The sequence below is a fragment of the Podarcis pityusensis genome, assembly GCF_964106645.2.
Source record: "Podarcis pityusensis genome assembly, chromosome: 3".
Taxonomy (NCBI): domain Eukaryota; kingdom Metazoa; phylum Chordata; class Lepidosauria; order Squamata; family Lacertidae; genus Podarcis; species Podarcis pityusensis.
The window spans coordinates 79,821,028-79,836,881 of NC_138026.1; the positions used below are offsets into that span (position 1 = coordinate 79,821,028).

The 15,854-nt window shown below is 40.7% G+C and overlaps 1 protein-coding gene across 9 annotated transcripts in view; it reads left to right on the plus strand.

The window, feature by feature from the left end:
• Positions 1-15,854, plus strand: part of CATSPERE (catsper channel auxiliary subunit epsilon) — a 57,776-nt gene that overhangs the window by 2,559 nt on the left and 39,363 nt on the right. For 5 of the 9 annotated variants that reach the window (XM_080997655.1, XM_080997654.1, XM_080997658.1 and 2 more), the window contains exons 2-10: positions 227-275; positions 690-763; positions 4,430-4,502; positions 6,424-6,506; positions 6,762-6,786; positions 8,261-8,338; positions 8,927-9,042; positions 12,034-12,523; positions 14,170-14,659. In XM_080997655.1, coding sequence (XP_080853781.1) covers positions 227-275; positions 690-763; positions 4,430-4,502; positions 6,424-6,506; positions 6,762-6,786; positions 8,261-8,338; positions 8,927-9,042; positions 12,034-12,523; positions 14,170-14,659 — 1,478 coding nt within the window. Of the gene's footprint in view, positions 1-226; positions 276-689; positions 764-4,429; positions 4,503-6,423; positions 6,507-6,761; positions 8,339-8,926; positions 9,043-12,033; positions 12,524-14,169; positions 14,660-15,854 lie in introns of all 9 variants that reach the window. The other 4 variants (XM_080997661.1, XM_080997659.1, XM_080997662.1 and 1 more) reach the window with 4 other exon arrangements.

A 15,854-nucleotide genomic window follows, 5' to 3' on the forward strand; every position in this document is an offset into this window, starting at 1 on the left:
AACAGATACCAACAGATAAAGCAGACAGCTGGATACAGTAATTCTTTAAGGAAGCAATGAATATCTACCGGTAATTGATCAGACCAGGGTTCCTCAAGGAAGCCAAGATATTTAAATCACAAACTGCATGTATAGTATAGAGGTGTGCGTGTGCTCGTTAACATCGAAAAACTATGAAGAGTTTTGCCTTTGTTAATGAGCACCTTGTTTTTTACTGTCTTTTCAGATATGAAACTTCAGTAGGGCATTATATTCTATTTACTGCAAGAACTGGTGTAAGTACTTCATGTTTAAGACTCCTGTCCATACATAGGCTAAGATCTAATTTGGCAAGTAGAACTGGGTCAAACCTTGAACCACCTTGTTACTGTAACTTTACTCATTCCCACCCCGAAAGTCAAGTGACTTTTGCCTGCCCCAATTTTCTCCCTTACGAGGGGCAGGGAGGTCTGGTGGGGGCAGTGGGAAACCATGACCCATCCCTAGTAACAAGGAACATCCCAGAAATTGGTCATTCCACTGTCATAGCTTTCAAAAATTTACAAAAGTAGGCTGGAGAATTCACTGCTGAATTCCAATTCATGCAGAAATCCAACACAATAATTTGTGCCAGGATTCCCAATATTTGATTAAAGTCATTTTGGCAGCTTTGGGCTTGAGTGATTCCAAGTTATCTTTTCTTTGTCTAGATACATTTAGTGTATGAAGGGCCTTCATTTATTGAATGGGAATTTTCCGTATTATGTACTATTGATGATAAAAGGTAAGGAATGCAAAAATGTGTAACACAGATGTGGGGCTGTCCTGGGGGAGTGGAATAGTGAATGCCCTGTGTTCTATGTGCTCCATGGGGAGTATGCTCAAACATGAGCCCCAGTTGAAGACAATACATGCTATATTGTCTACGCTGGGATTAGCTCAGTTGGTAGAGCATGAGACTGTTGATCTCAGGGTTGTGGGTTCAAGCCCCACATTAAGCAAAATATTGCTGCATTCCAGGGGGTTGGATTAGATGAGCCTTGTGGTCCCTTCCAACTCTACATTCTATTATTCTAACTCCATCTTTATTGGGCTTTCACCCACAGTATAGACTCAGGCCCCTAGTCTCACACTCCCTTCTTCAGGCAATACAGTCCCTTTAGTGATCAGACTGGTCCTACTAAGCTTGCTTACTCAGGTTTCCCCACTTTATGGTGGCTACAGGACAACAATATCCCCCTTTGAAAATTTATGAGACTTGGGCAGTGATAAATTCAATGATCTTCTTATTAGCCCCTTCTGCAAACAGCCTAGGGTTACACATAGTTAGAAAACATTCTGTCAGAGGCAGTCTGAGAGGGATATGCAGGGGGGAAAATATGGGAGTATGGAGAAGGAAAGAAGAAAATGGAATTTGCTACTACTGAAATCCATGGTTTTTTGTTAACAAGGAGAACAGATAATTTTTCTGGACCCATAGAGCAGGTGGATTATTGATTTTAAAAAGATTTGTCACCTAGGGCTTGCCGATCAGAAGGTTGGCAGTTCGAATCCCCGCCACGGGGTGAGCTCCAGTTGCTCGGTCCCTGCTCCTGCCAACCTAGCAGTTCGAAAGCACGTCAAAGTGCAAGTAGATAAATAGGTACCGCTCCAGCGGGAAGGTAAACAGGGGTTCCTTGCGCTGCTCTGGTTCACCAGAAGCGGCTTAGTCATGCTGGCCACATGACCCGGAATCTGTATGCCGGCTCCCTTGGCCAATAAAGCAAGATGAGCACCACAACCCCAGAGTTGTCCGCTACTGGACCTAATGGTCAGGGGTCCCTTTACCTTTACACACAGAAGACAAACTGCCACCTGGAAACATGAGGAATGTTAAAATGTTTATATGTTCACACAAATTGTCCTTTAAATAATCATGGTTTGGATAATAGACTTTTGTCATAGAGTCTCCTAGCACGGCTTTATTATTTCTACCCTGTTACCTCACAGCTGTGTGATAAAGATTAGACTAGGTCTGTGATGAAGAAAAGTCCTTTTGCAGGAAGTTATTGGTATTACAGTTCTTCCACAGTGACTTGCAAATGGAAAGAAGGCTTTTTCAGGAGGCTCCAATTACGCTTTCTCCCAGTTGAGATCAAACACCCTGGAATCTCCATCTCCTGACTGCCAGTGGCCAGTGAAAGTCTCTTGGAAAGGCATTGAGGGTTGGAAAGGAACTGAACATAGGTAGTTGCCTCCATTCTCCTAGTGAAAATGGCAAGGATGTTTAGGAAAGAAAATAACAGATGCTGGAGATAGAAGGAAAAGAAGGAACATTTTATCATATGTGGTGGAAATGCAAATGTATTAAAAATACTGGGAAATGATATATAATGAACTGAAAAAAATGTTCAAAATGAACTTTATTAAACACCCCAAAACCTTTTTGTTGGGTATCTTAAACCAAGAGCTGCCAAAAGAATAATGGATACTATTTATGTATGCTACAACAGCGGCAAGAATCTTGATTGGATAATATTGGAAGATGGAAGAAATACCATCAAAGGAACAATGGCAAGAAAAATTGATGAACTATGCAGAATTAGCTAAGCTAACAGAAACTACAAGAGGACAAAAAGGTCTTCAAAAGAGTCTGGGAACCATTTACAGTCTATTTGCAGAAACAACAAAATGGACTGGATTCACTAGCAGGGTTCGAAAAAAACGTTCACAACTTTATTTCAGTAACATATATCTTAGAGAAATGATAAGGGAACTTTTATATAAGAAAAGCAGGATACAATAAATAAAGCTAAATAACTCAGCAGAGGGGGAGTTGAGGGAAGTCCAGAGGAGGGGAGGGAGAACAGTGGTATATAACATAATGACTGAGATCTGTATCTTTATTTGTTATAAAATTCAATAAATATTCATAAATAAATGGCACCTTAAACCTAGGTTATGGGTGCAACAACGGGTAGTTGCCTCCATTCTCAAATGACATACAAGGGCTGAGTTGTTCCCACTGTTTCTTTTCCTGATCCTAAAAAGAATGTTTGGAAAGGGCTCAACTCCCTGATGGTGAGGACATGGCAGGGCAGCATGAGAAGGCTGCAATAGCCACACTTCCTCTGATCCCAGCCAACCCTGCACCATTTTGTGAAGCTGGGATCTAATCTGAATGATTCGCTCGGTGACAGGATTTTATGTCAGGCCTGCTAATAGGTCAGAGTTAGAAATCTGAGTGAAAAAAATGAGTCAAAAGTACTGGGAACATCTCTTATAGAATCAGATTTGGCAGGTGCAGGTGTTTCCTGTGGTAGGCAGACCAGGTTGATCATTACTGCTCCAGTACTGAGACCTGACTGATTGGTGGAATAATCAGTATCTTGGTCCCCTTCTAAGAGTGGGGTTGTCATTTTTATTTTTAGAGGGAAATATGTCCAGGGTCTAATCAGAGTTATTATATTTATTATTGGTCAAATGAATATTGCCAGTTCCAAACCTTTTAAGGGGTGTTGCAATATCCATCAATTCCCTTTGGCAGTTTAACTGAGGTCCCATCTGCTGGACTTTGCTGTGATTTCCTGTATTGGTTATAGTCCGGGGGCTTCTTGGGTATCTTTTCTGTTTATCCCCCCCCCCCCTTGAGCTGCACTCAGTGTCATCCATGTAGATAATGATTTTCTTCCTTCATCTAAGAGCATTCTAATTGGGCATATAGAAAGGGAAGCAATAAGCCTCTTCATTCTGAGCTGCATACTGGGTATGATGGAACTTTCGAAGGTTAGCAGCACTGTCCAAGTTTGCTTAGTACCAGGGAGTTTGTCATACTGTTCAAGGTCTACAGAACGTGGATCAATGCATGGTAGGTAGTTTAATGAATGAATAATCATTCTTTTATTTCCCCATCTTCCTTGGCTTAGAGGCAGTAGTGCCTCACTGGTCCCAGCCTCCTGGGCTGCTGGGCAGAGGCTGGGGGGCAGGAGGGCGATCTTTGCCTTCGCTCGTCCCTGTCCCCCGTCCAGCTCCTGGGCGGGGGCACACAGAGCATGTTAGCCCCCTCAACATACAGGTGATGAGCACTCACCCGGTGGTGGGGGTGGCGGCCCCCTCAGTATTGAGGTGGGCTGATCCCCCTGCCCCAGAATATTGAGGGTCTGAAGCCCCTTCTGCCCCCTATACCCAGCACCCCTGTTTAAAGGGATATTTGCAATTTGCAGCATTACTCTGTTACTTTGTAATATTGAAATGCTAGGAATTATCTGAGTGGAGGTTTGTCAATGCAAATATGGAAATATGATGCTAAAGCTGTTGATTATAAAATGCATAAAACATATAAGAGGATCAAATTACAATTGAATGGATCAATATATTTTTCTATAACTAATACATATATTTAGGGCTATAATATAGTGTCAGTGCTAAGCAACTTCACACTAGACATGTTACTTATTTTTTATTACGCTAGTTCACGTACCCCAGAATTGAATTGTCCAGTTGCTGGAACTCATATGGTTAAACCAAAGATTGGGGGGTCTCTGGTAAGTTGTGAATAGTTTCTGTTTAGTTCCTGAATTACTACTGTGGTACAGTGGTACCTCGGGTTAAGAACTTAATTTGTTCTGGAGGTCCGTTCTTAACCTGAAACTGTTCTTAACCTGAGGTACCACTTTAGCTAATGGGGCCTCCCACTGCTGCTGCACCGCCAGAGCACGATTTCTGTTCTCATCCTGAAGCAAAGTTCTTAACCCAAGGTACTATTTCTGGGTTAGTGAAGTCTGTAACCTGAAGCGTCTGTAACAGTGATTGAGTTAGCTAGTAGTAGCTCCTTATTCAAAATTAACCTACAGTTTTTCTTGCTCAAGTAGTAGGGTGAAATGAGTGGTGGCGTATATATATATGTTATATATATGCATATGCGTGCACACACATTCCCTTAGGCTTTTTTAGACTTTTTATGTATAATCCACTTTTAATATGTATCTTCAAAAAGTAATTGTGACCCAGAACCAACAATTTACTTCCATCTTATTCAAACATAAGTTGGAACTTAACTTTTGAGCAAGCACGTAAAGGGAGTATATTCTGGATATTGAAAAGGTTTTTTAAAATGTATTTAAATGTTTTCTGCTCATCTGAAACATCTGAGATTTGAATTACAGTAAAAAAGGCAAAAATAAAATAATAGGACAACATAAGAAATACTCAAGACCATCAAAGGGAACTATCAACTAAAGGGAGAACAAGTTCTTAGTTGATGTCTTAGAGATGTACCTCTAGGACTTGATCAAATGTTCTTGGCATATACCACTTACTTATACCACTCAAGTATTACACTCTTCCATTTGGAACTGACTCAGTCCATTAATTGCTTTGTTATTCAGATAGAAAGATAGATCACTGGTGGTTTTTCATCTTAGAGAGGGGGAAATTTTGATTAAGCTCGTACAGTGACTTGACAGCCAGCGTTAGAACACATTATGAGATTTGATGGCAGAACACATACCAGGCCACATGTTCTGTTATCTTAAGGGTATAGTCCTCAACGATCATTCATTGACCCTTCTCCTTGCATCTTCTCATGTAGTACAAGCAACTCCCCGTTTGCACAGGGGGCTGTGTTTCAGGTCACTACGTGCATCAGCAGTCACACATAAGCCTTTTCCACCCCCTTCCGGGGCCGAAAATTGTCATTCTCTGTAAAGAGAAAAAGAAATGTAGACAACAAAATAGGACATAAGACAAAAGTATTATTGGAGGACAGGCAAAAAAGGCAATTGTATCCTTCTTGGGATTGTGTACAAATTTAATAAATAATTGACCAAGTCATACTATAAGTTGACCCAGTGAAATGAGTTGGGAATGGGACATAGCTCAGCGAGTCAAGCATATACTTTGCTTTCAGGTTCAGTCCTCTATATTGCCAGGTCTGGAAAGATTCCTGCCTGAAACCCTGGAGAGCTGCTACCAGTTATAGTAGACGGTGAAGGTAAAGGACCCCTGGACGGTTAAGTCCAGTCAAAGATGACTATGGGGTGCAGCGCTCATCTCGCTTCAGGCCAAGGGAGCCAGCATTTGTCTGCAGACAGCTTTCCGGGTCATGTGACCAGCGTGACTAAACAGCTTCTGGTGCAACGGAGCACCGTGATGGAAGCTAGAGCACACGGAAACGCCATTTACATAAACACCATTTACGTAGACAGTTCTTAGCTACTTAGATAGTGGTCTGACAAGCAGCTTTGTATGTTTCTATCTTAAGTCCATTGATTTCTGTGGGTCTACTCTGACTATGAGTGACTTAATTAGATAAAATTTGTAGACAAAACAGAATTGTAACATGCTACAGTATGTGAAATGCAAGATTACTGACACCAGTGGATTTCAAACTCCTTATACTGTAAAGCAAAATTATTTTATTTGCAACAGAATAAAATATCTAACTTCCTTTCCTTTCCCTTTTAGACATTTCAGGATAGGGAACGCTACTTGACTATAAATGCTGATTTAGATTGTTTTTTGTGGTATGTGTATACTTCCTTCGCAAGGTAAGATTAAACATACTTTTCAACATGATATATTCAATTGCATACAGTTGCATTTTTTCTTTGAGAACATTTCCTCATTATACACACTAAACATGATAATGTATATGTGTATCAATAATGGAGATGTATTAAGCAGATGTATTAAGTTGAATTAACAACATTCATTTGCTATAAGCATTCCTAAATTATCTTTGTTTTGACTATTTTTTGAAGTTTTTTTATGCTCACTAAATATTCAGTTTTTTTACTTTGTAGATCATCAATACATAGTGATCATGTGGTAAGAACTCTGAGATATGTATGTGTCTTATTGCTTTATGATGTGATTCTAAATACACGCCCCAATCTCAAATATGTTTGCAAAATTGCATAACCATCAGTTCTGTTGTATGCCCAGTACCAGTTAGTGGTTCTTTGCAACCATCAGCAGCACATCCCCACATCTAGCTAGGAGATATTACTACTTCTCAGAAATTTAGAATCAAACTCTTGGGAAACAAGACCCATTTGTTTTAATGCAGGGATGGCTACCCTGTGATTCTCCTGATATTGGTGAACTGCAGCTTTCACCATCTCTATCCAACATGGTCAATGTTCAGCGATGATGGGAGTTGTAGTTTAGCAATATCTGGAGGGTGAAAGGTTAACCACCTCTGTTTTAAAGGAATTTGTTTTTTAGAAACACACATTTAGGATTGAACTGGAGTTCGGAATATATGTATAGTGACAATTAATGGATTTATTTATAGATAAATTGGTGATATGAATGCATTAGAAAGATAATGCATTTATCCCAGTAATGTTGATCTAATGAATTATTCTTATTATCTTTTGGCTAGGTGGCAATTCAGTGCACATTTGTTCAATAGATTTCTCAGCACACTTCTGCCATGACTGAATCATGTAACATTTTGAATCTTTAACTTTGAAGTCCCAATTTTAGGGACTTACAGCACTGTTTGAAAAACTTTTGCTTTTTGCAAAGGGCTTTCAGACAGTCTTCTCTGGAGGCTCAAATGTGGCGGGGATGGTCTGTCTGAAAGCCCATTGAAAAGACAGCTGTTTATTCTTCCCACATCACCTGATCAGGAGGGAAGAAAAAAAATGTGTCTTTTTGAATGATTGGCTGCAGAAATCCTGCATGCAACTTATCCTTCCAAAAGGGTCTGCTTTGTGTGGCTGTGCATGCCTTTTTCCTCCTGTTTGCAGACAGCCCTTTGCAAACTGCCCCATGCTGCTCCTTCCAGAAAAGGATGAGCCCTTCTTCCATACCCTCTCACCTTTCCACCTATGAAGATTAATTTCCTATCTTTATTAATTTTTTATGCTAAACCTAGCAAATCTATTGGTTAAATTATGGCTCCATACTCAAAATGGCAATATATTGTTTTAATAGAGATTTTCATCACTACATCCTGTTTCCGGTGACTTTACTAAACCATAGAATTACCTGATGTCTTTTTCATAAAAAACATAATGTTATCTCAGTTACTCTTTTCACCTGTTTTCAGCCATGAAATGCACTCTCAGTACTTTTGCACTTGGATATCTTTGTTACAGGAAAATCATATTTACCTGAATGCCTATAAAACCTTAAACTTTAAAACAGGGACTGTTAATTTGCTTTTAAATAGTCACCTTACATACATGGTTAATATAGTTCTATAACACAAAATGGCCTATAATTCACAGGAAGAAATAGTATCGTTCACATTCATCAAAATTTGCAAAATTTTTCATTTTTTATTTGCCAGACTCTGGTTGTATGGATTTATGACCCAGAAAATGCTGATAGTAAAGAAATGAGCCATACTGCGAAAGGACCACCAGAAGTATGTTATCCTCCCTTCATAAACTAACTTGAAGTGGGACGTAATGAAATATCCATATTCCTATGGAAACAAAGGGCTATATATTCAACTAAATAATTGCACCAGTATATAATTGTATTAATTAAACTTTAAAATACGTTGTTTATGTATTGGTTGTATTTTTTCATAAACTGTCCTGGAAGCTCTGCCAAAGGATGGTATAGAAATATTTTAGATAAATAAATAATCATACCTTCTATTTAAAGCAACTTTTAATATAATTTGTTTGCCCAGTTTATTAAAGTATTAAGGTCCCAAATTGCTTTCACTAGCAGGCCATTGATTTACATCACTGAAGCTAAAATTTCCTCTGGTCCAAGATAGCTATCCCAGTCTCTTCCAACCCAATCAATTGATTGTTGACATGTAGAATTATTATCTGAAAGGAATGTCAATATCATATTTATTTAATATTAATACTTCAGGTTTGAGCCTGGTCCTGGGAAGTACCTATTTCAAAGATAGCATTTTAGATATGAAAACAGATAAGACTTTAAATATATATAAGGAAATTTTGAAAATATGCAACTCATTCCATTTTCTAAACAGCATTCTAAGACACTTTCCAGACAGTTCTTGAATTTGGGACAAACACCTTCAGTTAAGATGTTTCACCTCAGTGAAGACAGCAGAGAATCGAAAGAATCAGAATATTCAGATGACGGGTATTGCTCATTTACATTTTTCTGAATTTGTCTTTTTAAACAATCGTTTTAATTAAATATTTTCTTGAATTACAAAAGTACATACAGTGTCTCAGTTTTCCGTTCATAGCATTTTTTCAACAGATCAGTTATATTCGATGTGAGGCACTAGCATTATAGTTACAGGTAGGTAGCCATGTTGGTCTGCCGTAGTCTAAACAAAATAAAAAAATTCCTTCCAGTAGCACCTTCGAGATCAACTAAGTTTGTTACTGATATGAGCTTTCGTGTGCATGCTTCTTCTGAAGAAGTGCACATGCACACGAAAGCTCATACCAATAACTAATATTATAGGCAGTATAAGTTTGGGGAAGTTCACGTCCTCAGATCCCCACTGTGGGTTGCAGTGAGAGCATCATCCTTCCGAAGATCCGCTTTGGGGCGGGGTCAGTTTACGTCTCTTTCCTAGGCACCACCCTTTATTTATTTATTTCTTTTTCAAATGGGTGGGGGTGAGACACAGAATGAGAGGGGTATCTCCTACCCTTTTCACAGGGCTAGCTCTGGGCCAGTGTGTGGCTGAGCCTCTTCTGCGCTTTGCAGTCCCTCCTCTTGCCTCTCTCCTTTTCCCTTCCTTTGAGGGTTAGATCAGCCTTCTCCCGTTTTGTACCCTTGGGTCCTGGGGTTCATCAGGCGATCTGGGAGAGATTCTGAGGGTGCTCTCCTTAGTTCGCCATCTTGGCGGAAGCCTTTAGTTGTCTTTTATTTAAAAAAATATGTTGTATATAATCTTACTATACAAAGAAGACTGCTGATTTTCATATATTGTGGGTATAGGTAAAGGGACCCCTGACCATTAGGTCCAATCGTGACCGACTCTGGGGTTGCGGTGCTCAATTTGCTTTATTGGCCAAGGGAGCTGGCGTACAGCTTCTGGGTCATGTGGCCAGCATGACTAAGCCGCTTCTGGTGAACCAGAGCAGAGCACGGAAATGCCGTTTACCTTCCCGCCGCAGCGGTACCTATTTATCTACTTGCACTTTGGTGTGCTTTCAAACTGCTAGGTTGGCAGGAGCAGGGACCGAGCAACGGGAGCTCACCCCGTCGCGGGGATTCGAACTGCCAACCTTCTGATCGGCAAGTCCTAGACTCTGTGGTTTAACCCACAGCGCCACCCGCGTCCCTTATTGTGGGTATAATGTGTATTTATTTCTTAAATTTCTATACTGCTGTTCATCTGAGGATCACGGGGCAGTTTACAATATAAAAACAAAAATATATGATGGTTGCAGGGTCCAGGTCAGTTTATATGGGGAGAGGCAGTCCTTAAGGTATTGCAGTCCTCAGCCATTTAAGGATTTTTAGGTCAAAAGTAGCACTTTGCATTAGGAAACTAATTGGGAGCCAGTTCAGTCAGGCCAGGATTGGATTTATACACTCAAAGCAGCCTCACATAGAACTTGTTGCAGTAATCTAACCTAGAGGTATACGTGGCCCAGTATAGCAAGGGAAATCCATATAGACATATCTGATGCACCTCCTAATGAGAATGTATATTGTAATGCATATGTATTCTTAACATGAGGAAAAGTCACTTGAGTGATGATGTGGAAGAAGATTAAATCTTCTCCTGATTGCACTCCTAAAAGCAGTTTCTCCTGATCTTAGTTATCAAGCTAAGCATTACCTGCATTTCTGTGGAACAAATATTTGGGCCTCATGCACATTCCCATCAAGGGCTATTAGTTCCAGGAAGCAAAACATGCCTAGAGCCTTGATGATGGTCTTAATCTTATAAGCACTTTCAAAAATCTTTTATAAAGAGGTATATGTAAAAAATACATAAATTGCAATCCAAACTCTGACTCCACCAGGCTGGAGGAAGGTGAGAATTTAGCATAACCCCTTAGTCCCCCAAAGAAGGGGAAGCCAAGGTGAGAGAAGTCCATCTTCCACCAGCAAGCTTGGTGGGCAGAACTCACATGCACTGCTGATCCTCCTGGCGTAACAGTAAAATGGAGGGTGTGCTATGGAGCGGTTTCCTAGGCACCATTTCCAACCCTATTCAGACAGCAGCCATGCCTTCACAGCCAGGTGGACTGCTCTTGAGATGAGCCCAATTATCAATAAGCACAACACAGGCCAGATATAAACCCTGCATGAGCCACCCACGATTATATGACACCTCTTATGGTGTGGGACAAAACAATATGTGAACTAAAACACAGTCACCCTTCAAAATTCACACTTACTGTACAGTTTTTGAAATTTGGTATGCAGATCTCCAACAAAACAGTGTTTACAAAATGCATATATTAGGAGAAAGTGGACATAAAAATGAATATAGTTATGAAAATGAAATACAAAAATGCATTGTATTAGGATAAATTGCAACAATGTGTGTATTAGTCAAAACTGCACACAAAAATGTGTTTAGTAGGAGAAATTAAAACTAAAATGCCATGAATTTTCATGATGATTTTGAAAAAGAAAATTCACAAATTGCTGCAGAAATATGGAGAACCTAAGACTGGAAAAATGAGAATCTGAAAGAACTGAAATTGACAGTTCTTTCATTCCTAGTTTTGAGCTTGCTGAGACTGTTTTCAGCATTCCTAAAGAGCTTGTTATTGCGTACAGGACTATTTTTTATTATTTTATGAGTGGAGTTTCAGATTCTGCCTGCCATCTGCATGAGTTATGTCATTCGCTCAATACACAGATTTTTGAGCAAATGAGATAGCTCAAGAAATGGAGTCTCCTTCCAAACTCTAGTATATCATCTGTCAATGTTTGTAGCTTGGTGCATATGAATAGTTTCACAATAGCTGTATTCTACATGCATTGATAATACAAATTTTTGAACTGCTGCTTTTCTAATGGTGACATGCACTGCAATCCTATAAGATAACGTGGAATTATGTTACATAGATCCTAATAGAAATTTCCATTTAACATGCTTGGATTTAGGGTAATAAAGTGTAATCATATGATGCTTTTTTCTATTTTTAGATACTGGGAGATTGACGTGCCTAGCATTTCAAATTACATCATTGGAGTAGTCAGTGGAAAACCAGTTACTTTTCAGGGTTGTTTTGTTGCCCGGACTCCTTTTATCATGGCAAAATCAGAAATTCCTCCAGTCAACATACATGATGTCTCTATCTCGACTCCAGCTGGTAGTGAGCTCATGATAGCATGGTCTGCATGTCATACAACTCAAGCAGTTGTGGTGACAAATTATGGAGCTTTCCTAACACATGATGAGTTCAGACATACAAAAAGAATCACATTTCCCTCCACTGTATTAGATCCAGCTGTAGCTCAGAAAGTAAATGATGTAGCCATAGTACAGGTACACATTGTATTTTTAATAGACAATTCTGCTTATTTTATAAACGATGACAAGATGTTCAGAGTTGGAAAACAACATAAACTTCCAGAAAGCGGAATTCTTGGGATAAAAGAAAGAATCTGGTGTCTAAGGAACTATCCAGTTCAAGTGAGTTATTCAAAATATTTTATATTTTAGAGGGTTCATATGGACTTATTTTTTATTCATACCACCACAACTTAAAAAACATTGCAGCCTGTTGCTGCCCAGTGCTTCCGGGATGCGGTAGTTTAGCACTGTAAAGCATATCCTCTTGGTTGACAGGTAGCACACTCAGAAAGCACTGGCTGCAAGGGGAAGGGCTTTCCTTCAGTTCCCAGACTCGATCTGTCTGGTTAGTAGGTTAGCAGCCACAAAATAGCATTCAGCAGCAACTGAACTTAATGAATGTCAAGAAAAGGGGAATAATGTGACCAGGAGCCAAATGGCAGCAGTCCGCTGAAGCCATTCAGGTATGACCTTCCTCCTCCTGACCAAGAGCTGAGGCACATAGCTGAGACAGGCCAAACAGTTTTAGGGAAATGACTTGGACAGTTTATGTGCAAAGTTTTCCCTGCAGTTTCAAAAGGTTTCCTCTCCTTCAGGATTTTTGAGCAAACTCTTCATTATGGGATTTTTTATATGCCTACCACTTGCCAAGTTTGTGCAGCATCACCCTACTTCCCTACAAATGGCCATTCTCATCAAGCACACACACCATTCTCATGGTGATGCAAGAAGCATCCAAAATGCAACTTTTCTATAACGTAGAACCAACTGTAGTCAGGTTCTGCAAAAAAAAAAACACAATATCCAGAAGAATTTTTAACAGGTGCAATGTTTAATGCTAGTAGAATAAAGTGAAAGGAAGATTCTAAACCCCTACCTCAAAGGAGCAAACGGAGATCTGTGATCAGATCAGATTTCCTTACATTTTGGCAAACAGGAAAAATGTACGTGTATAGGCATACATTTTTCCTAATATGGCAAATAACAGTTGGGGTGGGGGAAATACTATTTATATTGGGACTGACTCTTATCTGCATGGAACTCCATGCACTCAGTGTTTAAGTGCAAATCTGTTATATCTCAAACTGTTTTTACCGTATTTTTTCATGTGTTAGAGGAGGTTTTTTGACTCAAAAATTGTGTCAAAAAACTGGGGTCATCCAATACACAGGTAGTGGCATGGTGAGGGAGAAGCAGCGCGCCCGCCAGCCAGCCGGTTGGAGGGACTGCAACTTCCCCCGATGCTGCAGCGAGCGGGAAATGATCTGGGGAGTGTTTCCTGCCCGCAGCTGCATGCGGGGGGAGAAGCTGTGTGCTGCCAGCCAGCTGGTTGGCGGGAGTGCAACTTCCCCCAATGCGGCTGCGTGCGGGAAACACTTCCTAAATCGTTTCCCGCGTGCAGCGACATCAGGGGAAGTTGTGCTCCCGCCAACCGGTTGGCCAACAGGAGCGCAACTTCCCCTGATGCCACTGCATGCGGGAAACGAACTAGGGAGTGTTTCCTGCCCGCAGCTGGGGGGGGGGGAGAAGCTCAACAACTTTGGGCCATCTCCCCTCATTTGCTTAAAATTGAGTCCCCCAAAATAGGGGGGAGGATCTTGTACATGGGGGCATCTTATAGACGGAAAAATGTGGTACTTTTCAGTGAATGTTTTGATACTGTTTATGATAAATTTAAGATGGAGCTTTAAGCAATACCTACAGTGTCTGAATTTTATTATTTATCTCTCCCACCACTTTTCTCTCTATCTCATCCGACGCCCAAGGTGCTGGCATCAGATTTAAGTGAAGCAGTCCTGTGGACAAAAACAGAAATATTCCTCATGTACCCATCGAGAAAGATAACTGATATGTTTGTTCTAGTCATGGAAGTAGATGTCTTAAGGAGTGTGTTAGGATTCAAAGGCCACGTTACTTTAGCTGTAATAAGTGCTTGCTATGATTCAATCCCTTCTGAAATTTCAGTCTTACTGGCTTGTACTGGATGCAAAACCTCCACACAATTATATGTGGCAGGATTTAATGAAGACGAGGCCCACTGGTTCTTGAGAGATCTTTCCCTGCCTGCACCTACAAGTGACCCTCTGCACATGGAAGTTGTGTTTGGAGCATCATCATCTATGCTGCTGTGGTACAGTGACAAGATTATTTATTCTTACAAAGGAAGCAAATTCACCGGATATATTAAAGACGCTGAGACAGGCGCGGAATTATCAGCAACAACATTAGGAACGGTTATTCATCAAGTTGTTATTGGTTAAGTATAGTATATTTTGATATAAATTACTAATGGAAATTGTTGTTATTTTAGTTGATTTTGGCAATTATAGTGTGTAACCTAAGCCATAAATGCATAGTGTTTGAAAGTACAACAGGTGACTCCCCATTTACACAGGGTTTATGTTCTGAACCCCTGCGCATGTTTGTGAAATTGCATAAAATTGAGAGTTGCCTGTCAACTCAACAAAGCCCCTCTGACTTGCAGGGAAGAAGTGTTCCCACGTCTGCTGAGCCTGTCAATGAGGACCTGCTGCCCCTCCAGCTCTCGGGAGCCAAAGAGACAGTGGGTCTTGCACAGCTGATGCACAAGGAAGCTTCTTTCCCGCACATCAGTTGAGCTGGTCAATCAAGCCCTGCTGCCCTGAAGCACAGCTAGGCTTTCCAGCTAACAGCTGATGCATGGGAAAGCGCACTAGCACCAGGCACTTTCTTGCGTTACAGCTGTTAGTTGGGAGCCTCAGCAAAGCCCCGCTGCACCTCCAGCTCATGAGGAGACCCTCCCCGAAGCCCAAAGAGGGTGTCAGAGGCTCAGTGGGGCTTTGCTGAAGCTCATCAGGTCTCCCTCCCCAGTATCTGGGTTTCCAGGGCCGCACATATGCACAGTCATGTGTTAATTGAACATGTGTAAATGGTGGGGGGGATCTGTATGTCCCTAGATATGCAGGTGTTGTTATAGTAAAAAGCTTCCCAGGAGGATGGCACAGCTATGGCAGTTGGATACATCCTGTTCATTCCCTAGGGGCTGATGCTATAATTTTCAGATTACTACTTTTTGAGTCCATTGTAAACAAAGTTCTAATGTGTGAGTAGTTATATAAATTAAGCCAATAATGGCTTGAATCCATTACATTTACTATACGTATCAGTGGCAGACCACTGGGGCTCTTCCCATAATGTGTATCAGAGATTATGGCTATTAAAGCTATAAACAAGATTCTGAATACAGTGCAATTGGGGGGCCCTCAGAGGAGGGGAGCTTAAGGCAGTATACCTCCGTCTGTTCACCAGTGGTTCACCTGGTGGTTGGAAGCCACAACTGCCACTAATCTACCTGGCATAATAATAATAGTAGGAGTAGGAGTAGTAAAAAGCTGTGTTGGGGTAGATACTCAACTGCTGCATCCAAACCCTGCTCAAAGCACCCTCGCAACTTGGAGTTAGAGGAGTTCAA